The sequence below is a fragment of the Zea mays genome, chromosome 4 (genome assembly GCF_902167145.1).
Source record: "Zea mays cultivar B73 chromosome 4, Zm-B73-REFERENCE-NAM-5.0, whole genome shotgun sequence".
NCBI classification, from domain to species: Eukaryota; Viridiplantae; Streptophyta; class Magnoliopsida; order Poales; family Poaceae; genus Zea; species Zea mays.
In genome coordinates this window covers 174,608,456-174,634,517 of record NC_050099.1, presented here as the reverse complement: position 1 = coordinate 174,634,517, position 26,062 = coordinate 174,608,456, and the positions used below count along the sequence as shown (strand labels likewise).

Genomic DNA, 26,062 nt, shown 5'->3' with positions numbered 1-26,062 from the left:
TTTAGCGCCGTCTTGAATCTCTTGATGATGAGAGCCATCTCTTCATCATTAAGTCCGGCCGCCTCAATTTGTGCCACCTTGCTAGGTAGCATCTCCTTGCTTCTTGTTGCCTTGAGAGCAAGAGGTTGAGGCTCATTGATTGGACCGTTTAGAGCGTCGTCGACATATCTTGCCTCCTTGATCATCATCCGCCCGCTTACGAATTTTCCGAGTACCTCCTCGGGCGTCATCGTCGTGTACCTGGGATTCTCACGAATATTGTTTACGAGATGAGGATCAAGAACGGTAAAGGATCTTAGCATTAGGCGGACGACGTCGTGGTCCGTCCATCGCGTGCTTCCATAGCTCCTTATTTTGTTGATAAGGGTCTTGAGCCGGTTGTAAGTTTGGGTTGGCTCCTCTCCCCTTATCATTGCGAATCGTCCAAGCTCGCCCTCCACCAACTCCATTTTAGTGAGCATGGTGATGTCGTTCCCCTCGTGAGAGATCTTGAGGGTGTCCCATATCTGCTTGGCATTGTCCAAGCCGCTCACCTTATTATATTCTTCCCTGCACAAAGATGCTAATAGAACAGTAGTAGCTTGTGCATTTCTATGGATTTGTTCATTTATAAGCATAGGGCTATCCGAGCTATCAAATTTCATTCCATTTTCTACAATCTCCCATATGCTTGGATGGAGAGAGAATAAGTGACTACGCATTTTGTGACTCCAAAATCCGTAGTCCTCCCCATCGAAGTGTGGAGGTTTGCCAAGAGGAATGGAAAGCAAATGCGAATTCGAACTATGTGGAATACGAGAATAATCAAATGAAAAGTTCGAATTGACCGTCTTCCTGTAGTCGTTGTCGTCGTCCTTTTGGGAAGAAGTAGACTCATCGCTGTCGTAGTAGACGATCTCCTTGATGCGTCTTGTCTTCTTCTTCTTCCCATCTTTGCGCTTGTGGCCCGAGCCCGAGTCAGTAGGCTTGTCATCCTTTGGCTTGTTGACGAAGGACTCCTTCTCCTTGTCGTTGATCATGATTCCCTTCCCCTTAGGATCCATCTCTTCGGGCAGTTAGTCCCTTTCTTGAAGAGAACGGCTCCGATACCAATTGAGAGCACCTAGAGGGGGGGGGGGTGAATAGGTGATCCTGTGAAACTTAAACTTATAGCCACAAAAACTTGTTAAGTGTTAGCACAATAATCGCCAAGTGGCTAGAGAGAAGGTCTTGCACAATACGATAATCACAAAGAATTCAACACAGAGAAGACACAGTGATTTATCCCGTGGTTCGGCCAAGTACAAAACTTGCCTACTCCACGTTGTGGCGTCCCAACGGACGAGAGTTGCACTCAACTCCTCTCAAGTGATCCAATGATCAACTTGAATACCACAGTGTTATGCTTTTCTTTTCTTATCCCGTTCGCGAGGAATCTCCACAACTTGGAGCCTCTCGCCCTTACACTTTTGATGTTCACAAAGAATCACGGAGTAAGGAAGGGAAGCAACACACACAAATCCACAGCAAAATGCGCACACACACGGCCGAGAATCGAGCTCAAAGACTATCTCAAGGTTCTCACTAGAACGGAGCTCGAATCACTTAGAATGACAAACGAATGCGCAAAGACTGAGTGTGGATGATCAAGAGTGCTCTAAGGTTGCTTGGTTTTCTCCTCCATGCGCCTAGGGGTCCCTTTTATAGCCCCAAGGCAGCTAGGAGCCGTTGAGAACAAATCTGGAAGGCCATCCTTGCCTTCTGTCGTCGGGCGCACCGGACAGTCCGGTGCACACAGGACACTGTCCGGTGCCCGATTCCCTTCCTTAAATGGCGAAGCCGACCGTTGCAGATGCGGGAGCAGATGGCGCACCGGACAGTCCGGTGCACACCGGTTAGTCCGGTGCACACCGGTCAGTCCGGTGCCCCCTTCCGACCGTTGGCTCAGCCACGTGTCCGCGTAGATCGCGCGGCCGACCGTTGGCCCGGCCGACCGTTGGCTCACCGGACAGTCCGGTGCACACCGGACAGTCCGGTGAATTTTAGTCGTACGCCGTCGGCAAATTCCCGAGAGCGGCCACTTCGCTCGAGGCAACCTGGCGCACCGGACACTGTCCGGTGCACCACCGGACAGTCCGGTGCCCCAGACCGAAACAGCCTCTTGGCTGTACACAGCCAACTCTGCTCTTTTCTTCTTCTTTCTGTTTCTAACACTTAGACAATTATATTAGTACACAAAACCAATGTACTAAGGCTTAGAAACATACCTTTGCTTCTTGTTTTGCACTTTGTCCGTTCACAATCATGAATTCACATTAAAGCACTTGTGTTGACACTCAATCACCAAAATACTTAGAAATGGCCCAAGGGCACATTTCCCTTTCAATCTCCCCCTTTTTGGTGATTTATGCCAACACAACATAAAGCAACTAGAACAAGTGCAATATCACTTCAAATCAAAACTCAAATTTATTTTGATTCAGTTTGGCATATATGGATCATCCTTTGCCACCACTTGGTTTGTTTTTGCAAATCAAACTCAAATCTCTATCTTTAAGTCAAACACACATGTTAAGGCATAAAGAGTCATTCTAAGAGTATTTGATTCAAGATTTCAAAAACTCCCCCTTTTTCCCATAATCAACATTTCTCCCCACAAAAAGCCAACTTTTGACAAAAGAGACAATAAAAGAGTTTTGACAAACCAAAAGCTCTATCCTACTGTTTTCAAAGTTTCAAAGTTTCTCAAGTGGTAGCTGATCCATTTATTGCTTTGACCTTTATTTTCTCCCCCTTTGGCATCAAGCACCAAAACAGGATCAATCTTGGCCTTATAACCCCATTGCCTCACCAAAAACTTCAATTAAGAGCAAATGGCAATAAGAGTTCATGAGATGAACTTGGAATAAGTTACCCTCTCATCGGAGTGCAGTGGAAGTCTTGCATGGTCCAAGTCCACCTTTTCCCTTTCAATCCTCCTTCGAGACTAAATCATCAAACTCAAGCACATGGTTAGTCTCAAAGGGTCAAGTTGTAACACATCTCCCCCTAAACATGTGCATCACTTTGCAACGGACTTGTGAGGTCCAGGGAGTGTTTGTACAGCTTGAGCACCATAATAAGCAACAAAATGCAAAAAGGAACATGATCAAAAGCATAAATACATGTATGCTACAATTCAATCCAAGTTTCGCGAATCTAAGACATTTAGCTCACTACGCAACCTGCAAAAGGTCTTCTCATCTAGAGGCTTGGTAAAGATATCGGCTAGCTGGTTCTCGGTGCTAACATGAAACACTTCGATATCTCCCTTTTGCTGGTGGTCTCTCAAAAAGTGATGCCGGATGTCTATGTGCTTTGTGCGGCTGTGCTCAACAGGATTTTCCGCCATGCGGATAGCACTCTCATTGTCACATAGGAGTGGGACTTTGCTCAGATTGTAGCCAAAGTCCCGGAGGGTTTGCCTCATCCAAAGTAGTTGCGCGCAACACTGTCCTGCGGCAACATACTCGGCCTCAGCGGTGGATAGGGCAACGGAAGTTTGTTTCTTAGAGTTCCACGACACCAGGGACCTTCCTAAGAATTGGCACGTCCCCGATGTACTCTTCCTATCGACCTTACATCCAGCATAGTCGGAATCTGAGTATCCAACCAAGTCAAAGGTAGACCCCTTTGGATACCAGAGCCCGAAGCAAGGCGTAGCAACCAAATATCTAAGAATTCGCTTCACCACCACTAAGTGACACTCCTTAGGATCGGATTGAAATCTAGCACACATGCATACACTAAGCATAATATCCGGTCTACTAGCACATAAATAAAGTAAAGACCCTATCATGGACCGGTATGCTTTTTGATCAACGGACTTACCACCTTTGTTGAGGTCGGTGTGTCCATCGGTTCCCATCGGCGTCTTTGCGGGCTTGGCGTCCTTCATCCCAAACCTCTTTAGCAAATCTTGTGTGTACTTTGTTTGGGAGATGAAGGTGCCGTCCTTGAGTTGCTTCACTTGGAACCCAAGGAAGTAGTTCAACTCGCCCATCATCGACATCTCGAATTTCTGCGTCATCACCCTGCTAAACTCTTCACAAGACTTTTGGTTAGTAGAACCAAATATTATGCCATCGACATAAATTTGGCACACAAACAAATCACCATCACATGTCTTAGTAAAAAGAGTTGGATCGGCTTTCCCAACCGTGAAAGCATTAGCAATTAAAAAGTCTCTAAGGCATTCATACCATGCTCTTGGGGCTTGCTTAAGTCCATAGAGCGCCTTAGAGAGCTTACACACGTGGTCGGGGTACCGTTCATCCTCGAAGCCAGGGGGTTGCTCCACGTACACCTCCTCCTTGATCGGCCCGTTGAGGAAAGCGCTCTTCACATCCATTTGGTACAACCTGAAAGAATGGTGAGCGGCATATGCTAGCAAGATGCGAATTGACTCTAGCCTAGCCACAGGAGCAAAAGTCTCCTCAAAGTCCAAACCTGCGACTTGGGCATAACCTTTTGCCACAAGTCGAGCCTTGTTCCTCGTCACCACCCCGTGCTCGTCCTGTTTGTTGCGGAACACCCACTTGGTTCCCACAACATTTAGCTTGGGACGAGGCACCAGTGTCCAAACTTCATTGCGCTTGAAGTTGTTGAGTTCCTCCTGCATGGCCAATACCCAATCCGGATCTAGCAAGGCCTCCTCTACCCTGAAAGGCTCAATAGAAGAGACAAAGGAGTAATGCTCACAAAAATTAACTAATCGAGATCGAGTAGTTACTCCCTTGCTAATGTCACCCAAAATTTGGTCGACGGGATGATCCCTTTGAATCACCGCTTGAACTTGGGTTGGAGGTGCCGGTTGCGCTTCTTCCTCCATCACGTGATCATCTTGTGCTCCCCCTTGATCACACGCCTCCTTTTGATGAACCTGTTCATCGTCTTGAGGTGGGGGATGCACCGTTGTTGAGGAAGAAGGTTGATCTCGTTCATCTTGTTCCTGTGGCCGCACTTCTCCAATCACCATGGTTCGTATAGCGGCCGTCGGAACATCTTCTTCATCTACATCATCACAATCAACAACTTGCTCTCTTGGAGAGCCATTAGTCTCATCAAATACAACGTCGCTAGAGACTTCAACCAAACCCGATGATTTGTTGAAGACTATATACGCCTTTGTATTTGAGTCATAACCTAACAAAAACCCTTCTACAGCTTTGGGAGCAAATTTAGAATTTCTACCCTTCTTCACTAGAATGTAGCACCTGCTCCCAAATACACGAAAGTAAGATACATTGGGTTTGTTACCGGTTAGTAGCTCATACGAAGTCTTCTTGAGGAGGCGATGAAGGTAGACCCTGTTGATGGCGTGGCAAGCCGTGTTCACGGCTTCCGACCAAAAACGCTCGGGGGTCTTGAATTCTCCAAGCATCGTCCTCGCCATATCGATTAGCGTCCTGTTCTTCCTCTCTACCACACCATTTTGCTGTGGTGTGTAGGGAGCGGAGAACTCGTGCTTGATCCCTTCCTCCTCAAGGAACTCCTCCACTTGAAAGTTCTTGAACTCAGACCCGTTGTCGCTCCTTATCTTCTTCACTTTGAGCTCAAACTCATTTTGAGCTCTCCTGAGGAAGCGCTTGAGGGTCCTTTGGGTTTCAGACTTATCCTGCAAAAAGAACACCCAAGTGAAGCGGGAAAAGTCATCAACAATAACTAGACCATACTTACTTCCTCCTATACTCAGATAGGCGACGGGTCTGAAGAGGTCCATATGCAGCAGCTCCAGAGGTCTTGAAGTGGTCATCACATTCTTGCTGTGATGTGCTCCTCCCACTTGTTTGCCTGCTTGACAAGCTGCACAAGGTCTATCTTTTTCGAATTGCACGTTAGTCAAACCTATCACGTGTTCTCCCTTTAGAAGCTTGTGAAGGTTCTTCATCCCCACATGTGCTAAGCGGCGATGCCACAGCCAGCCTATGCTAGTCTTAGCTATTAAGCATGCATCTAGACCGGCCTCCTCTTTTGCAAAATCAACTAAGTAAAGTTTGCCGTCTAATACACCCTTAAAAGCTAGTGAACCATCACTTCTTCTAAAGACAGACACATCTACATTTGTAAAAAGACAGTTATATCCCATATTGCATAGTTGACTAACGGATAGCAAATTGTAACCAAGAGACTCAACTAAAAACACATTAGAGATGGAGTGCTCATTAGAAATTGCAATTTTACCTAACCCTTTTACCTTGCCTTGATTCCCATCACCGAATATAATTGAATCTTGGGAATCCTTATTCTTGACGTAGGAGGTGAACATCTTCTTCTCCCCCGTCATATGGTTTGTGCATCTGCTGTCAATAATCCAGCTTGAACCCCCGGATGCATAAACCTGCAAGGCAAATTTAGGCTTGGGACTTAGGTACCCAACTCTTGTTGGGTCCTACAAGGTTAGTCACAATTGTCTTAGGGACCCAAATGCAAGTTTTATTACCCTTGCATTTTGCCCCTAATTTCCTAGCAATCACCTTTCTATCCTTTCTACAAATTGTAAAGGAAGCATTCAAAGCATGATATATTGTAGAAGGTTCATTCATTACTTTCCTAAGAACATTAACGACATTTTTCCTAGGCATATTATGAACAACATTTCTCCTACCAACATTTCTATCATGCACATAAGAAGAGCTAGAAGCAAACATGGCATGAGAATCAAAGTCATTATATGCATTACAACTCCTATAAGCATTTCTAGGTTGTCTTCTATCATAGTACATAAAGGCATGGTTCTTTTGCACACTACTAGCCATAGGGGCCTTCCCTTTCTCCTTGGCGGAGATGGGAGCCTTATGGCTTGTCAAGTTCTTGGCTTCCCTTTTGTAGCCAAGTCCATCCTTAATTGAGGGATGTCTACCAATCGTATAGGCATCCCTTGCAAATTTTAATTTATCAAATTCGCTTTTGCTAGTCTTAAGTTGGGCATTAAGACTAGCCACTTCATCATTCAATTTAGAAATTGAAGCTAGGTGTTCACTACAAGCATCAATGTCAATATCTTTACACCTATTACAAGTTTCAACAATTTCTACACAAGAATTAGATTTACTTGCTACTTCTAGTTTAGCATTTAAATCATCATTTATGCTTTTTAAACTAGAAATTGAATCATGACATGTAGACAACTCACAAGAAAGCATTTCATTTCTTTTAATCTCTAAAGCAAGTGATTTTTGTGCTTCTACAAACTTATCATGTTCTTCATATAAAAGGTCCTCTTGCTTTTCTAATAGCCTATTCTTATCATTCAAGGCATCAATGAGTTCATTTATCTTATCTATCTTAGATCTATCTAAGCCTTTGAATAAGCAAGAATAGTCTATGTCATCATCATCACTGGACTCATCATCACTAGAAGAAGCATAAGTGGAGTCTCGAGTACTCACCTTCTTCTCCCTTGCCATAAGGCATGTGTGATGCTCGTTGGGGAAGAGGGATGACTTGTTGAAAGCGGTGGCGGCTAGTCCTTCATTGTCGGAGTCTGAAGAGGAGCAATCCGAGTCCCACTCCTTGCCTAGATGCGCCTCGCCCTTTGCCTTCTTATAGTTCTTCTTCTTCTCCCTCTTGTTCCCTTGTTCCTGATCACTATCATTGTCGGGACAGTTAGCAATAAAATGACCAAGCTTACCACATTTGAAGCATGAGCGCTTCCCCTTTGTCTTGGTCTTGCTTGGCTGCCCCTTGCGACCTTTTAGCGTCGTCTTGAATCTCTTGATGATGAGAGCCATCTCTTCATCATTAAGTCCGGCCGCCTCAATTTGTGCCACCTTGCTAGGTAGCATCTCCTTGCTTCTTGTTGCCTTGAGAGCAAGAGGTTGAGGCTCATTGATTGGACCGTTTAGAGCGTCGTCGACATATCTCGCCTCCTTGATCATCATCCGCCCGCTTACGAATTTTCCGAGTACCTCCTCGGGCGTCATCGTCGTGTACCTGGGATTCTCACGAATATTGTTTACGAGATGAGGATCAAGAACGGTAAAGGATCTTAGCATTAGGCGGACGACGTCGTGGTCCGTCCATCGCGTGCTTCCATAGCTCCTTATTTTGTTGATAAGGGTCTTGAGCCGGTTGTAAGTTTGGGTTGGCTCCTCTCCCCTTATCATTGCGAATCGTCCAAGCTCGCCCTCCACCAACTCCATTTTAGTGAGCATGGTGATGTCGTTCCCCTCGTGAGAGATCTTGAGGGTGTCCCATATCTGCTTGGCATTGTCCAAGCTGCTCACCTTATTATATTCTTCCCTGCACAAAGATGCTAATAGAACAGTAGTAGCTTGTGCATTTCTATGGATTTGTTCATTTATAAGCATAGGGCTATCCGAGCTATCAAATTTCATTCCACTTTCTACAATCTCCCATATGCTTGGATGGAGAGAGAATAAGTGACTACGCATTTTGTGACTCCAAAATCCGTAGTCCTCCCCATCGAAGTGTGGAGGTTTGCCAAGAGGAATGGAAAGCAAATGCGAATTCGAACTATGTGGAATACGAGAATAATCAAATGAAAAGTTCGAATTGACCGTCTTCCTGTAGTCGTTGTCGTCGTCCTTTTGGGAAGAAGTAGACTCATCGCTGTCGTAGTAGACGATCTCCTTGATGCGTCTTGTCTTCTTCTTCTTCCCATCTTTGCGCTTGTGGCCCGAGCCCGAGTCAGTAGGCTTGTCATCCTTTGGCTTGTTGACGAAGGACTCCTTCTCCTTGTCGTTGATCATGATTCCCTTCCCCTTAGGATCCATCTCTTCGGGCAGTTAGTCCCTTTCTTGAAGAGAACGGCTCCGATACCAATTGAGAGCACCTAGAGGGGGGGGTGAATAGGTGATCCTGTGAAACTTAAACTTATAGCCACAAAAACTTGTTAAGTGTTAGCACAATAATCGCCAAGTGGCTAGAGAGAAGGTCTTGCACAATACGATAATCACAAAGAATTCAACACAGAGAAGACACAGTGATTTATCCCGTGGTTCGGCCAAGTACAAAACTTGCCTACTCCACGTTGTGGCGTCCCAACGGACGAGAGTTGCACTCAACTCCTCTCAAGTGATCCAATGATCAACTTGAATACCATAGTGTTATGCTTTTCTTTTCTTATCCCGTTCGCGAGGAATCTCCACAACTTGGAGCCTCTCGCCCTTACACTTTTGATGTTCACAAAGAATCACGGAGTAAGGAAGGGAAGCAACACACACAAATCCACAGCAAAATGCGCACACACACGGCCGAGAATCGAGCTCAAAGACTATCTCAAGGTTCTCACTAGAACGGAGCTCGAATCACTTAGAATGACAAACGAATGCGCAAAGACTGAGTGTGGATGATCAAGAGTGCTCTAAGGTTGCTTGGTTTTCTCCTCCATGCGCCTAGGGGTCCCTTTTATAGCCCCAAGGCAGCTAGGAGCCGTTGAGAACAAATCTGGAAGGCCATCCTTGCCTTCTGTCGTCGGGCGCACCGGACAGTCCGGTGCACACAGGACACTGTCCGGTGCCCGATTCCCTTCCTTAAATGGCGAAGCCGACCGTTGCAGATGCGGGAGCAGATGGCGCACCGGACAGTCCGGTGCACACCGGTCAGTCCGGTGCCCCCTTCCGACCGTTGGCTCAGCCACGTGTCCCGCGCAGATCGCGCGGCCGACCGTTGGCCCGGCCGACCGTTGGCTCACCGGACAGTCCGGTGCACACCGGACAGTCCGGTGAATTTTAGCCGTACGCCGTCGGCAAATTCCCGAGAGCGGCCACTTCGCTCGAGGCAACCTGGCGCACCGGACACTGTCCGGTGCACCACCGGACAGTCCGGTGCCCCAGACCGAAACAACCTCTTGGCTGTACACAGCCAACTCTGCTCTTTTCTTCTTCTTTCTGTTTCTAACACTTAGACAATTATATTAGTACACAAAACCAATGTACTAAGGCTTAGAAACATACCTTTGCTTCTTGTTTTGCACTTTGTCCGTTCACAATCATGAATTCACATTAAAGCACTTGTGTTGACACTCAATCACCAAAATACTTAGAAATGGCCTAAGGGCACATTTCCCTTTCAGCAGGTCAGGTGGAGATTGAACCGTCTCAGTTGCAGGATGCTCCTACAACTCAGCCATCACAGCTGACACCACGTAGAAGGCGTCCACGAGACCCTTACACTCCAGGCACCGACGCTCTTGGGGCCAAGGGCAAGGGTAAGACTAGGAGGAAATGAATACTTTTGTGATATGGACTGTGTGATTTGGACTTATGCTGGAGACGTTGTAATATGAACTATGTTATGTGTTTTGGACTATGTGTTGTGGAACTTGTATTTTGGACTTTGTTTGTGGACATTGTATGAAGAACTATGTTCTCTGGATGTTTTTATATTCGATGTTATTTTGTGATATATTATATATTGAAATGCTTATATGTCTTATAATATGTGATTATTTGAACTGTGGTTGTTAATAAAACAAAGGGAACTCTTACAAAATTTTTTTGTGAACTGTAAAAAACATAATAAGCAATAAGTAACGCATCTTTAGAGTTCTAAATTATTTTTGATACATAAATACTACATAATAGGCTACAATTCTTCAGTCTGAATCACAATCTATGAGTAACTCATCTTCGGAGTCATCCGTCGCGCAATCCTCAACAACAACCTCATTCCACTTGCTGCATTGTCCTGCATCACACTTGACACCAGTTCTTTTGTAATAATTGGCTTCTGCTTCATCTGCAGCTTGGGAGAATAGCTCATCTTCAGCCTCAGCCTCATCAGACTTCTTCTTGTAATAAGCTGCCTCTACCTCTGCGGCGGCCTGTGACATAAACTCATCCTCTTCCTCTTGAGCACGTAATCCTGCCTCAGCTAGTGCGATGAGCTCACTCAACCTTGACGTGTCGTCCTCCTCTTCTTCATGTAATCCTGCCTCTGCGAGGACGATGAGCTCACTCAATCTAGATGTGTCGTCGTCCTCCTCCTCCATCAGCTCAACCGTTGCCATTTAATGTACGAATCAACGAGCCGAGATCCACAACGCATCTTCTGTCCCATTATTCTCTTGGACTCTATTGTGCGCATCACCTCTCCTTTGTCGTCGTAACTCTCCCAACTGCATTTCCTCGTCTCCTACAAAAAAAATAGTAAGTACCGCTATAACATTACATCTGGTGCAAAAAAAATACCAACCTCATCGTAATTGACCATATGTCCACAAAAATATCCAACACCAAGCTCCGAAGGAACTAATCCATACTTAGCTTCAATACCACATTTGCAGAGTACTGGATCAAATTTGACCTCTTTTGCCGCCCACCCCATGTATCTCTTTTCCTTTACCTCTGGCTCTGGCCAATGGGACAAAGGACCATACAACCACTCTTTGAAACGACACTTACGCCACCCGTATGGCTGCAAGAGAAAAAATTAGTAATTTATTGTAAATAAAAACTAGTTCATACATTTAGCGTATCAATGGGCTCACATAATCAATGTTCGGGCAACAGAACTGCTTGTCATAGTCTTCGTCGATGACAGCACGGTCTCCACAATCGCATCGAGGCGGTGAGTCCATCCGTCTTTCTGTTGCTACCTCCTTCTCCGCATCCGTCATTGGTGGAGGATTCGGGGGAGGAGGTACCCAACGCTTAAAACGCTCATGACTGGTCTTTCCACTCAACCAATTAACGAAAAGAAGATATCGAGGGTCAAATTTATCAGGACCATCGATCCACTGGAAAAAGAAACACTTCTGATGTCCCTAAAATAATGGAAAGATGCACTATTACATATCTACAAAATAATGAACGCGAACAAAATTAAGTGATAAGTCATAAGCTACGTACGTCCAAAGTGCCACAAAGGTAGTAGCAGCGAGCAGCCGTGTCTGGATGTTGTGATTGATGTACCCAAGCCAGTCTGCCACAGTCACAGTTAGGCACGGGGAGTTCAGGAGGAACAGGAGCATCCTTACTAGATACGTCCGGATATAACTCCCGAGGACGACATCTCTTCTGCCACAACGCCTCTCGGTCCATGTCTTTCATCTAATAAACGATTATAATTATCACTTATACCTATTATGCTTTATAATAAGTTTACACAAACTAATAATCGAAATGATAATATAATAGATGTATACAAATTATTAAACTAACAACCTAATATACAAAAGGAATCAGTTGGAAATCATACCTTGGTCTACGAAGTGAACCAACTCAAATCTTTGAATCCAGGAAATTTTGACGAAGTTTGGAAATGGGATGAAATGAGCTGGTCTCGGCCAGCCGCGCGGGCGTTTTTATAGGAATTCGTAGCTCGGCGCCAAGATCTGTGGCGCCGAGCTACGAGGCCGCGCCGCCGCCACGTCAGAGCCAGATCAGCCCTGGACGCAACTAGCCGTTGCGGCCACGTCACAGCTCGGCGCCATAGGCTGTGGCGCCGAGCTGTGTAAGCTCGGCGCCACAGGCTATGGAACTACATTTAAAATTTTTTTAGGTCTAAACATGATTTTACTTCTGTTTAAGGGCTAAAATACAAAAAAAATTCGGGTGGCCCGGCCACCCCAGCAGGCTTGGGCCGTGGTCTGCTACTCTGCTCGCCCTCTCGCCTCACTTCCACTCTCACCCACCACCGCCTTTCTCCTTCCCCCGCGCCGATCACGCCACGGCGGCCACGCCATAGGGCTAGGGTCGGAGATCCGCTCGCCCGGTGATCGATTCGCACCTCCTCCTCTACCCGGTAAGGAACACACACCCTGGCTGGCACGTAGAACCCCAGCCCCTGCACTCGTGCTGAGATTCGATTCGACTGCTGTAGCAGTTTGCTCCCGCGAGCTTTTCTCGCCGCCAAACTTTGCTCCGCCGCCCTGCATTCGGTGGCATCTACGGTTTGCGGGACGCGTTAGCTATGCTTGTGTGGGTGGATTCGCGGTGGCTATTGATTGACGTTCTATACCAATTTAGCAGTAGTTAGTTAGCAGTTCGTAGTCGTAGAACACACATCGACCGCCTTCCGGCTTTCCTGGGCTTCTTCCAGCCAGTTAGCAGCGTTGGGGCTTTACTCAACTTGAATACTTGATTGCATAGCAGTAGCGGCCTAGCTCACTGAGCCATATGAGACCGGGTTGCCCCACACATCAGCATGCTGCACTGAGTCTGAATTGCTCAGGATCCAAAGCCCTGGTCTCGCGCTTTCCACCAAAATCCCCATCAAGTTGTCGAATATGGATCCGGGATTGACAGATCCTTCTAGACACGCTTCTCCTGCTGCGACTATTTGGTGTGTGGCTGTGTGAGGTGCCCGGTGCAGCTGCACGCAGGAGCTGCCTAGATTGGGGGCACTGTGCCATTGAGGCAAGTCGTGCTGCTATGTTTTTTTTTGGTTAGCCCTTTGCTACTACTTTGTAGTGGTTACTGTGTACCCCCATAGGTTCTGGGCTCTTTTCTTTGCTAAATAAATGTGCACAACCATGCCCCTTTTTTCACTTGTGATTTGTTGGCACCTGATATAGTTCTGTGGAGATGTCTAATAGTTACTTCTTCACCAGGATTTGGAGGTTAGAGTAATGAAATAAAATGCTGCTCAAAAGCAAGTTTAAGTTGGCCACAACCATTGGCATCGTGCTGTCGATGCTATCGCTGCTCGTGCACCTTTTTATTGCTAATTATTCAGCTGGGGGCATTACAAATTACAGCATGCACATGGACGATATCCTTCCATTTGGACTGGTAATTCACATGCTCTGACCATGTCAAAATATCGAATTCTCAGCTTTCCTTAGTTTTATAATGAAGGAAGCTGTGTTTACTGAGGTTACGTTGGACACCTATTTTCATTGCAATTGTCGATTATATGTCTAAAATCTTCATCTATGCTTCCTTTTTTTTTGGCAGAGGCCTCGACCACGGAGGCTGTGGGGTCCATTGGTCCCACTCGATCACTTGCATCCTTTTGCGAAACCTAGCAAACCATATGCTGGTAAATTGATCTTAAACTTGCACCTACTTTATTAGTACTTTTAGTGTGACATCTTTTGTTCAACTAGTCGTTTGGTTACTTTAGACACAGAGTGAAAAACTATAGGCGCATTTGTATTTCTTTTTGAACAAACCATTTGTGTATAAGAAATGTCTCAAAAGATACATGCATATAGTAGTGATATGCATTTCTTTTGTATGTGCAGTGATCATTTTTCTACAAGTTTGCATATTCTATGACGTGGTTTATTGATTGGTAGATGAGATAGCAAATAGATCTGCGACTCGCCCTCCCTTGGAGGCTCTGACTCTGAGCTGCACTTCTTTGATCTATTTTCTGCTTAATCTCTACTGATACAAGGGTGTCCCTTTTATAGAGACAACTTGACCCCTAAGCAAATATCCTAACCGAATCTATCTTATCTCTAAACTCTACCCTAATCTTACCTCTAACTCACTCTATCCTAATGGATCTGCTCAGTCCAATAGGCCCAGCCCATCTGCCCCCATCAACTGCCCATAACATTCTATCATGCTATCTGTTTTTTATTTTTTTCCAACATGTTTTTGACATGTATAAATATCAGTGCTCAGACTAAAATGGGCACAAACGCACCCAGATGCATTCTTACTTGGCATTGTATAACTTATATTTCCAGACATTGAATATGCTAGTATTTTTCATTGGTTTCCACATTCTGTCTTATGTTGAGATTCATTCAGAAGATAATTAAATATTTTATATTTTCCCGACATTGGAACCATTAGTGTTAGGTTGTTGACCTTAGAATGTTTCTTAATCCGATTTCTGCACAATAACATGGATAAATCTATTGTCACACTTCACTATAGTTACTACATGCTTATCTCTTTTTGTAGAGTGTTAGATTACCTGAAATGCTATGGTTTGTATACCCAGCATCAAACCATTTTACAATATAACTAAACCTTGATAAATCTGTCTGATTACCTTACCGCAGCTCCCAGTAAGCATAATGGTTTTATTTATGCAAAGATATATGGTGGCTTTGAGAAGATACAGTCTACAGTAAGTTTTCTTGTGTAATGTGTAGAGGATCCTTGTACTTGTTATCATTGTAATAGGATCATGACATTGTTCCCTTCATTAGATCTGTGACCTTGTTGCCGTTGCCAGGCTATTAAATGCCACTCTGGTTATTCCTGAGATACAAGCAACAACTCGTGCAAAAGGCATAAGGTTGCTGTGCCCTTCCTCATTCTGGAATTTATTATGGTGGTTGTCTATTCTTTATCCTTTTTTTCTTGCTCGACCTCTAAAATATAGCCTTTATTCTGTTCCAATTTTGCAGTCCGAAGTTCAAAAGCTTTTCATATATATACGATGAAGATCATTTCATACATGCACTTTCCAGTGATGTGGTTATTGTGCATGGCTTGCCAAAGGATCTCAGAGAGGCTAGGAAAAAGATAAAATTTCCCACACTATCTCCTAGGAATTCTGCTACTCCAGAATACTACATCGAAGAAGTATTACCCAGACTTGTAAAATCGAAAGTTCTTGGGATAATTGTTAATGGAGGTAATTGTCTTCAGGTATCCTCCTTGCCCATGCTTACTCTTGTGTTTTTCATTCTTTGGTTAATGTGAAGTTAGAGCCTTTCCATACTGTTTTCTGCAGTCAATTCTCCCTGCAAGCTTGGAGGAATTTCAGAAGCTTAGATGCAGGGTAGCCTTCCATGCTCTAAGGTTGCGCCCTCAAATTCAGGCTCTTGGGAGCCAAATAGTAGGAAGGTGAGGCTTACCACCTTTGCCATTGATCCACTTACCCTTTCTATTTTTTTGTCCGTTAATCAATTGTAGATTTATCAATTATGCTCCATGTCATATTCATCATCAGTTTATGCAAAGAAAGTAGCACTCCCTCTGTTCCAAATTGTAAGTCGTTCTAGCTTTTCTAGACACATGGTTTCTATTACGCACCTAAATATCTATTATGTCTAGATTCATAGCTAGTGAAAGCTATGTATCTAGAAAAGCCAAAACAACTTGCAATTTGCCACTTGCTAGTGAAAGCTATGTATCTAGATTCATAGCAGTGAGCGGGCTTATCAAAAAGGGTCTTAACTCCCTTATCATCTTGGGTGCTTGGGCGATTTGGAATCACCGGAATAAATGTGTCTTTGATGGTTGGAATTCAAATATAACGCTAATCCTTAGTTGGGCAAAAGAGGAGATGCATCGATGGGATATTGTGGGGGCAAAATGCATTTCTTACCTGGCAGTCCCCCCTCCTTAGCTGAGCCCTAGGGTCTTCCCTGGCAGTGTGTGGGTTTTTCCTAGATGGACTTCTTCCTATATGCGTGTTTCTGGCCCCCGTAAGGGGTCTTTTGTATTGGGCCTTCCTTTAGACCCTGGTTTCTGTTTCTTCTTAATATAATGAAGCGCAGTTCTCCTGCGCGGTTTCGAGAAAAAAAAGTTGTGATGCCTCAGTAAATAATGGTTTGTCTTAATCTATAATTCAACTTGACTTCCCTTGTACACATTAAGAAGAAAAATGACACTTTAATCATTTGTAATGTTTCCTTTTATGTACCGGAAAGTTTTGGGTTGCTTTTCTCTGGATTGAGAATGCTCTATGTGAAGTTGAAATCTTACCCTTTCAGGGTATGCTAGCTATAGGAGCTGAAGGGTTTCTTTACTCATTATTAATTATTTTTCCTATAGTGTGGCTTTCTGTTCTCATAAGTCATAACTCCAGACTGATCTGTATAGATTGCGAGCATCTGGCCGTCCTTATGTGGCCTATCACCCAGGACTGCTTAGAGATACTCTAGCTTTTTATGGTTGCGCTGAACTGTTCCAGGTTTGTATGTTTACAATTATTGTCTTCTAATACTATCTACTGACTTCCATTTGACTGGTTGATGGTTGTTAATTTTATCATCTCTAGGATATTCATACAGAGCTTATTCAGTATAGAAGGAATCAGATGATTAAACGAGGAACAGTAAAGGAGCAGCTAGCAGTTGATTCAGTGTCCAGGAAGATGGCTGGTTTGTGTCCACTCATGCCAGAAGAGGTGAGCTTGCTTATTACAGTCTTGTATGTTTGCTCACTAAATCTGGATGCAACTTCTTCATGTTTATTTATATTAGGTAAGCTGGTGTTATATTACTGTTCTGCACCAAGAGAGTTCATATAGAAGAAATCTGAGGCTGACAAAATATAAGCAACCAAACAAAAGAAAACTAGATGATAATTTTCCTTTACCATATGGACCTTTACCTTCGGAATTTGAACTTCACGTTTTGCTTTTAAGCATCATTGTTTGTATCAATCATCATTATGGAAATCAAGCTCAAGACAAAGAAGTTTAAAGAAAGAAAAGTTAACTAGAAAGACTTCCTTTATTCTTTCAATTTTTTGGTCCTGTGGCACACATCGTGCTGCACGATATAATCTGCTTAGCACTATGCCTGGTTTACAACACCAGGTTACTGTTTCATTTTGATTGCTAATGCTGTGATGTAAACAATCCTGTGTTTCTAGGTTGGACTTCTACTTCAAGCAGTAGGTTACCCACCAACTACAATAATATTCTTGGCCGGTTCTGAGACTTTTGGTGGACAAAGAATGCTTATTCCTCTACGAGCTATGTTCGCTAACCTAGTAGACCGCACTTCATTATGTAGTCAGAGGGAGCTGTTTGATTTAGTTGGGCCAGAAGATCCTCGAACCCCAGATTTGCCACAGCCTCCACCTCCCAAAAGTGAAAAACAACTTATTGAAGAATGGAGGAGAGCAGGGCCTCGTCCAAGGCCGCTGCCTCCACCTCCTGCAAGGCCATTCTATGCACATGAGAAGGAAGGCTGGTATGGTTGGATTGGTGAGAATGACACAGAACCGGATGCTTCACTGATCGAGTTCAGGAGGCAAGCACACCAGTTGCTCTGGGATGCACTTGATTATTTTGTTTCTGTTGAAGCTGATGCCTTCTTCCCCGGGTTTCACAATGACGGTAGTGGTTGGCCAGACTACTCAAGTTTGGTCATGGGGCACCGGTTGTACCAAACACCTTCCGGTATAACCTACAGGCCGGACAGGTACAGAGCTATTATATTTTTATTGTTACATATTTTTTGTACAGCTTGGAACAGTTTTTCTTATCCGCAGCAAATAAATAATGCATTCAATATTTGCTAAATTGCAAAGGAAAAAACGTAACTGACATTAGTGGTAGTAAAGTAGCCTTCCTTCAGGGTGCAAGTCGATAACGGTTAAACTTGGAACAAGCACAATAGCTATGCTAATTGTAAGATCATCAAAGTTACTGGATTGTCCAGTAGTATATTGTGAGTAAAGTATAGTAACCTTTTGACAGGTATCCACTTGCTATGTAGTTTTGCATGATGATAATTTCCTTTCCTTTTGAATCAACAGAAAGATTATTGCTGCACTGTTTGAAGATGTTAATGATCATCGGTATCATCCACCTCGGAATTGGACAATTGCTGCACGTGAGCACCTCAACAGGAGTGCAAATGTGGAGGGCGTAGTGTCATCAGCTATGTTATCAAGACCTGTATCTTTTCTCGCCCACCCTTTGCCAGAGTGCTCTTGCAGCACATCGAAGTCACCTGCTGTTGAACCGGTGAAAGATAGCAATGGCAGATTCCTATTTGGAGGTGAGGAAGAGTGTGCTGGTTGGATGGCACGCAGCCCTGCGATGGCGTCTGCCAGGAATAATGAACCTCAAATTGAGGACTATGAGGATAATTTGCCTGAAGAAGGCTCTAGTTCAGACATGCAGGAATCTGACAGAAGTGACTCGAATAAATCTTCGGAGCAAGATGAGGAGATGGATCTGGATGATTAGAGATATGTGGAGCATGGATGTATGGCACACCTTTCAACCGCTACCAGCTCCAGGTCCAGGCTACTCGAAGACAAGCATACATACGCTCAGAATCTCCTGGACAGGTGGGAATCATCTTGCATCGCGCAGCGACACATCAGCATCTGGATTAGTCCCAGGATCACAATTCACAAGGTCATCCAGCGTGGGAGCTTGCCTGGACCGTACTCGGTATACAACAAGGCTTTAATACGAAACTAACACTTTGTTCCCTTCTTCATTCACGTGTCATTTTTTGTGGGTACAGCCCTAAGAAACTGTTTATGTACAAATGTCTTAACTGGGAATACATCATTTTTTTTGGGTGAGTTTGATATCTAATGGCGACTATGAGCTAATGAGATTGGCTTATGGTGGACAGATGTGCACCTGTATACAGGACAACATTGCAATTGTTTGTGAGTTTTATTGATCGCCGAAGAGTGTGCTTACACGGATGGAGTTGGTTCTTCTGCATGACCTGTGCTATGGATCAGAAAATCGTGTATATCTACTTTGGCTACACGAAAAGTTTGTGTTTCACATGAGAAGTTTTTGAGTGAAAAACCTTCTCTGAATTCGGCTGGCTGCTGTAGTCGGATCAAACTGTTGCATCTTACTTGTTCTTGTTCATACAGGGAGTGAACAGAATGCATCGCTGTTCAGTATATCGAACGCAGGATTCCAAAGTTTGGACATTTCAAGTATGTTCTCTCAAAGTTTAATACTGCTTTGACTTGGTATTATCAACATGCCTGGCTCCTTGGACATTTCAATTGCTACAGCTATGCTTATGTTATTCTGCTTATTTTCCAGTGCTTGTAATAACCAGTGGCAGATCTTAAAAAGGAGGCCATGTCTCCTCCCCAGTTTTAAAACACACATCTTTGTCAAGCTCCGCCACTGCCTATAACTGTTAAATACATCTCAATAATCAACATTGGCCATGAGACTTGACAAATTGAGATTCTTCTGTCTGCCAGGTATGTGCCATAAGACAGATGATACAGAGAGACTGATTGTTATATTAGTAAACTGTGTAATTTCGAGGGACAACACTATATTTTGTTGCAACTCAACTCTTAAATTTGACACATGTATGTGACAAATTAGAAAATGTGATGGATGGTTGATCAAGAAACATTATTTTACTTTTGTGTGTCAAATGTAAACTTGCGTTAGTTGATAACAACTTTCTCTGAGATACTCTGATCCAACGGTACACTAGCTTTGTTGACGTGGGGAAGACTTGCCCGCAGAGTTGTGTTTTCCAGCTTGTGATTCCTTCAAAATCTTGGTGCACACCATTGAAGCTAACACAGTTTCAGGTGTAACTTCCAAAACTGTAGGTCATCATGCTATTCATTTCAATCTCTTCTCATCCCAAGAGCATCAAGTGTATGTTGCTGCTTTGTGTGAGGACCGAATTGAAAATGGTGTGCCACTTATACAAATCTGGATGGGTGAGTATACCTAATTTAATTGACACTACTAGCACTCTTCTGTAGTAGTACGTAATAAATAAATAAAACTTGTACAAAAGCCCCAACCAGTTTAACCCAAAGGCAACCGAGGTACTTCAACGTAGTTACATGCAATGCATAATGACTCTGCAGGTATGCTTGCTGTCTTAGATGTCAAAAGTGAGCTTCTCGTTGTTCATGGCAGCTGCTACAACACAATGGCACTATAGGAAAACTGAATATAGGAACACGCTACTCGTCGAACACAAAGTTAGGATCCTCAACAACAAATACAAAGGTACTCAACAAGTCCTACTCTTCCTTATGGAGATGGAGTTACATTATATATGCAAAGTTCAGCTAGGCGCTAGACGGAATCTAGGCGGTGACCTATTGCCTAGCGCCTAGTCGGGAGTACTCGGTCTTAGGCGCTTTTCTAGCCGTTTTGGCAATATAGCCATAATATATATATATATAACTATATATACGTATATAACTACTATATATGAGTCACAGTAAGTATAAAAAGAAGGCCAGTAGACATATCTGATTCCTAGCTGAGCTTACTCTTGCATGTTCCTAGCTCCTGCAAGGCTGTAACACATTTTGACAGCTAGTAGTTAGTAAATTAGTCAATAGACAGCTAGCTGTTCATCGAAAAAATAGAAAACACTAAATTGTGACTTATCTGGATGATTTCAGCAGCCTCCCATTCATGAGCAGTTGAGCACACCATATCAGCACCTGGTAATTACAACACAAGTGGATAGGACAGTAATACAAGTGCAGAATACAATTTATAAATAAAGGACATCACAAGCACATAGTTCTTAGTTCAGGTCTCACACAAAAGAAGACACACAGACACAAAGTGACATAGTTGTAGTTCATAAGACCAGGGCATCACAAAAGGCTTCACTACTAGATGGAGATGGTCCAGATCATATTTCATCTTCACTGTAGCACAAATCTTCATCTTCATACTCTTCTTCTTCATACTCAAACTCTTCTCCTTCATAGAGCTTTCTCACTCTTGCACTTCTACGAGGCTCAAGCTGTTATTCTGCTCCCACTGCCTCTCCAATAACAGACCAAGGTATCCCTGTACCTTCCATCTCATCTTCCTCCCCATCTCTAACGACAACTTGTGCACAATCATCTCCACCCTCTTGGAGAAAACCTTGAGCTTCAGTTGTATCACTAGACAAGAGAACATCAATGATTTTCTTTGACTTAATCTTTTCTCTCTTATTCATCAGCCTGTTATTGAACTGAATATAGACCAACTTGTTGAGGCGGGTTGTAGTCAGCCTATTTCTCTTCTTAGTGTGTATATATAAATTAGAAACAAAAGCATTTTCAGTTCTGAAATTTAATCATAGTAGTGCTGAAATGATTAATAGATAGGTACTAACCCCTTCAAACCCACTCCAATTTCTTTCACAACCAGAAGAGCTTGATGTCAAAGATAATATCCTTGTAGCCATCTTCTGTAAAGCTGGTGTTTCAGTTCCATATAACCGCCACCATGATGCTAAAATAAATTAGAAACACCTCTATTAGTTTAAAAAACACCAAACAACCATGTTAGAAAACAGCAAACAACCATATAATAAGTACCTCTACCTGGATTGTAATCATAGTTTTGAAAAGTTCTTGCAAGCTTCTTGCTAAATGGTCCTTCTCTATTCTGAATTTTTTTAAATTCAAAGTTGACAGCCTGTTCTTGTTGGTCCTCATCATGATAATAAAATTGCTCGACACAAGATATGAAGGCTTCATTCATTTTGGGCTCATCAAAGATTGATGGGTTAGCATAGCTATAGTGTGGATTCAGCAAAAAAGCTGTCAAATGCAATGGAGAATCAAGTCTTCCATTCATCTTCTTCTCAATTACAGCCATAACATCTTTGAATCGAGACTCAACATTGCCAAAGGCCTCTTTGACCTCTCTCTTTGCCTTTAGTAGCTCTCCATAAAGGAAACCCATGGATGGCTTCACATCCCCATCAACCAAACGGAGGACTTTGACCAATGGCTCAAAAACAGCCAACATTAGCTTCACATCCTTCCAAAAGGCTGGACTCAATATAGTAGTTGTGGCCTCTTTTCCTTTCTTTGATTTCACATCCTTTAATGAGTCCCACCTGCTATGAACCACCATCTTCCTTAACTGGTCCTTCTTCTCTTGCATACTGTTCAAAGTGAGAAAGTATGAAACAAACCTAGTCACTCCTGGCCTCACTAGCTCTTTCCCCTCTGTGAAGTATCTCAAGCACTCCAATGTTCTTGTGTGGCCATACACAAATATGGTAAATGACTTTGCTTGGTCAATCACTTTCCTGAACCAAGGCAAGTTGCCAATTCCTTGGAGCATCAAGTTGATTGTGTGAGTTGCACAAGAGGTCCAAAATATTTGTGGTCTCTTCTCAAGCAATAGCTTCTTTGCTCCCATGTTGTTAGGGCATTGTCAGTGACTACTTGCACCACATTTTCTTCACCAATGTCTTCAATTGCTTTGTCCACTAATTCAAAAATGACTTCACTTGTGTGTGACACATCTGACATCTCTTTTGAGCTGATGAAGGAGGTTCCATCAGCACAATTAGTGCATATATTCATTATGCTTCTCCTCTTCCTATCTGACCAAGCATCGGTCATAATAGAGCACACATTTTTCATCTTCTCGGCTTCACGTTCCTGCAGCAAACACTTGGTTCTTTCATATTCTTCTTCCAGCAAACTACCTCGAAAGGCATCTTGAGTTGGAGGTGTAAGTCCTGGTCCAAATTGTCCAATTGCTTCACACATTTGCTTGAACTCATCATTATCACATGCATTGAAAGGTATTCCTGCCAATGATTAAAAAATGAAGTCTAATTACTGTTCAGTTCATGAATTTTAAAATGTGAAAACAACATCGTATACTAGCAATTTACCATGATTATAGGCCCATCTTGCAATAAACTTGTGCACCTCATGCTCTCTTTCTTTCCATAGTTCCTTGTTCAGTTGCTGTTGTTTGAATGAATCAGCCTTGGTAGGATCAATAGCACGTGTCCATTTGTCAATTGGCCCTAATTTGTGAGGCTGTGAGCTTCCAACACAAGTGACTTCTTCTGACTCCTCTCCAACCCTAGATACATTCACTTCCTCTCTAAGTTCTAGCTCACGAACAGTCTTCTCCTCCCTCTTCCTTTTTGCAGCCTCTATTGCTTTCTTGCACTTCTCTTTAGCCTCTAGAGCCTGCGGTGTTGCAGACGTGCATTTCTTCACATTATTTCCAACATGGGCAAGATGCTCCTTCAACCTATAAATCCCTCCTCTCATCTCCTTGTCACAGAACTTACACTTCACCTTGTCTTTGTTGTTAGCATCAACAAGAACACCATATTCCCATCCAACATCATCTGAATTTCTTTTTAGGAGATTCGCTCTAGCCGCTTCAGTTTCAGAAGGTGCAGCTGCAGTTTCTGATGACATCCTTAATCCTTTCACTTGTACACCGCAGGCTATCCTTTCTCTTGACCGCAGGATGTAGCATCCCAAAAATTCAAATCCTGAAATTTTCTCAAACTCGCCCTAAATTCAAAATGAATTTCAAATTTCATTTCAAAATGTTTGTTTGCGAGTTGATATCAGCAAATAAAATATAGTGGTCTATATTCTCTCCAAAATCCTCCTCAAATATCCTACAAATGTTTCTCTAGTGAACCCCTCAAATTCTTTCCAGAAATACCGCCCAGATATTTCCCGAGTAATCCCCTCAAGTTCTTTCCAGAAATATTGCCCAGATATTCCACCGATATATCTCCAAGTATTTTCCTCTTGAGAAATACCTTCAGAATCATTTTTCAAGTCCCTATAAATATTTTCTTCATAACTTTCCTCATGCTCATACGTATACGTATGCCTCTAGTGTCATACGGTGAGCTCTACAAGCTAATCTCACTTATACAAGACAAATACATGCTAATCTCCCACTAATCCTCTCATCCTCCCACTAATCCTCTCATCCGTCCCCCTAATCCCCCCACCATGGCTATAAATACAGGGGCAAGGGCCTCCTCTCATCCCACCCCAAGCCATTTCATGGCAACTCTCTTCCCCCCCACACACCCACTCCATGTTCCACACAAGCACACACTAGCACAAGGATCGTTCGATCGTTCTTCGATCGTTCGTCCCCTGTTCTTAGTTTGTTCGTTCGTCAGATCGTTCGATCCTTCGTCTGATCGTTCATGGTTCGTTCGTCCGTTCGTCCGATCGTTCGATCGTTCGTCTATTCGTTCGTCCAAATAATCTTTTTCCTACCGTTATGCTGCCGAAATTCCGATCGTTCGTTCGTTCGATCATTCGATCGTTCATCGTTCGTTCATAGTTCCTATTCATCGTTCATCGTTCGTTCATAGTTCCTATTCATCGTTCATCGTTCGTTCATAGTCCCTATTCATCGTTCTTCTAGATAATCTTTGTCCTGCCGTTATGCTGCCGAAATTCCGATCGTTCGTTCGTCCGATCATTCGATCGTTCGTTCGTTCATCGTTCCTATTCATCGTTCATCGTTCGTTCATACGACTATTCACCATCAGTATTTACCATTACTATTCATCATTACTATTCACCGACACTATTCACTATCGTTACTATTTGTTGTTACTATTCATCATCGTTACTATTTATCATCGTTACTACTCATCGATGATATCTATAGTAACTTTTTGTCGTCACTATTCATCGTTACTATTAATCAATTAGCCGATCACCCCAAATTTCAACTACTCATACATCATGCTGTCTAGTCCACCTAAGACCAGCCAGATCCATATTCCAGTCATACGAACTCCGGTGACTGTGATTTCCCTTCTAGTGGGAACTTCCCATCTGGTCACCCATCCCAGGTTTCTCCAAGTTGAGCACGCTTAACTTTGAGATTCCTTCGAACCAGGCTCCCAAACTCAGATTCCAATAATTCTCGTTTCTAAATTCTTATCAAACTATTCCCTATCCAACCATGTCATCCCTTAAGCATGGTCCATATTCCAGAAAACTCCCAAAATACTCTTGTCTCATATTCTGCCTATAACTCTTCTATTCATACTAAGTCAGACGATTCATTCGTCACTATTCTCACCAACAGTGAACTTCACTGTGCTACACCACATACACCCAGCTATAAATACACCCAGCTACCCTCTCCCTCTCCACACACACTCAACACCCTCAGCCAAGGCAAACACCCCACCCACTCAGTTACTCTGCTCTGCCGGCTACACACGTAGTGTCGCTTCGCCTCCAGTCCACCCTCCTGGTAAGCACCTCCGCTCCACCACTAGTAATATCACAACACCACATGACACAGATTCTACTCAAGACTCTACCCATCCATATATCGCTATTCTGACCACTATACTAAATATTTGTTGGTATACTTGCTGGTTTGTATGTTTGCTTGTTCATGTTGCATAGTTATCGGAGCGTTCGTGCCGTCTCGTGGAGGCCAGATCCGCAAGTCTACGCTAGGCGGTGGAGCCAGAAGCCAGTTCCGCGAGCTCTCCTTCCCCCTTCGCCGGATAAGCACAGCAAGCTCACTGGATCCCTTTGATGCATAAGTTACCTATGTTTTTCAACCACAACCATCAGCCTGTTATTTTATGCATGATATGATTTTGAGATAAGTTATTATGGCCACCCAAGCCGCTTGCCGCAATCAATCCTTAATATATTTGTTACAAATGATTTGAGAAAGGGTGTGA

At 43.5% G+C, this 26,062-nt stretch overlaps 2 protein-coding genes across 11 annotated transcripts in view; one reads left to right on the top strand and one right to left on the bottom strand.

Moving 5' to 3' along the window:
• Window positions 1–12,536: 12,536 nt before the first annotated feature.
• Window positions 12,537–26,062, top strand: part of LOC100286197 (uncharacterized) — a 29,863-nt gene continuing 16,337 nt past the window's right edge. Inside the window, exons 1-14 of one of the 9 annotated variants that reach the window (XM_035966966.1) lie at window positions 12,538–12,729; window positions 13,538–13,718; window positions 13,884–13,968; window positions 14,948–15,015; window positions 15,098–15,186; window positions 15,299–15,542; window positions 15,628–15,740; window positions 16,722–16,812; window positions 16,900–17,028; window positions 17,499–18,052; window positions 18,390–19,035; window positions 19,226–19,348; window positions 19,482–19,547; window positions 19,660–20,047. In XM_035966966.1, coding sequence (XP_035822859.1) covers window positions 13,566–13,718; window positions 13,884–13,968; window positions 14,948–15,015; window positions 15,098–15,186; window positions 15,299–15,542; window positions 15,628–15,740; window positions 16,722–16,812; window positions 16,900–17,028; window positions 17,499–18,052; window positions 18,390–18,825 — 1,962 coding nt within the window. In that variant the 5' untranslated portion in view covers window positions 12,538–12,729; window positions 13,538–13,565 and the 3' untranslated portion in view covers window positions 18,826–19,035; window positions 19,226–19,348; window positions 19,482–19,547; window positions 19,660–20,047. 9 annotated transcript variants of the gene reach the window in all.
• Window positions 20,765–22,966, bottom strand: LOC118476981 (uncharacterized). Of its 2 annotated transcripts, none has more exons than XM_035967402.1 (3): window positions 21,927–22,966; window positions 21,722–21,840; window positions 20,765–21,640 (listed from the first exon to the last, which is right to left on the bottom strand). In XM_035967402.1, the coding sequence occupies exons 1-3, from the start codon at window positions 22,759–22,761 to the stop codon at window positions 21,365–21,367; spliced, it is 1,230 nt and encodes a 409-aa protein (XP_035823295.1). In that variant the 5' UTR covers window positions 22,762–22,966; the 3' UTR covers window positions 20,765–21,364. The 2 variants fall into 2 exon arrangements, with proteins under 2 accessions (XP_035823295.1, XP_035823296.1); XM_035967403.1 differs by having other exon boundaries at window positions 20,941–21,640; window positions 21,933–22,966.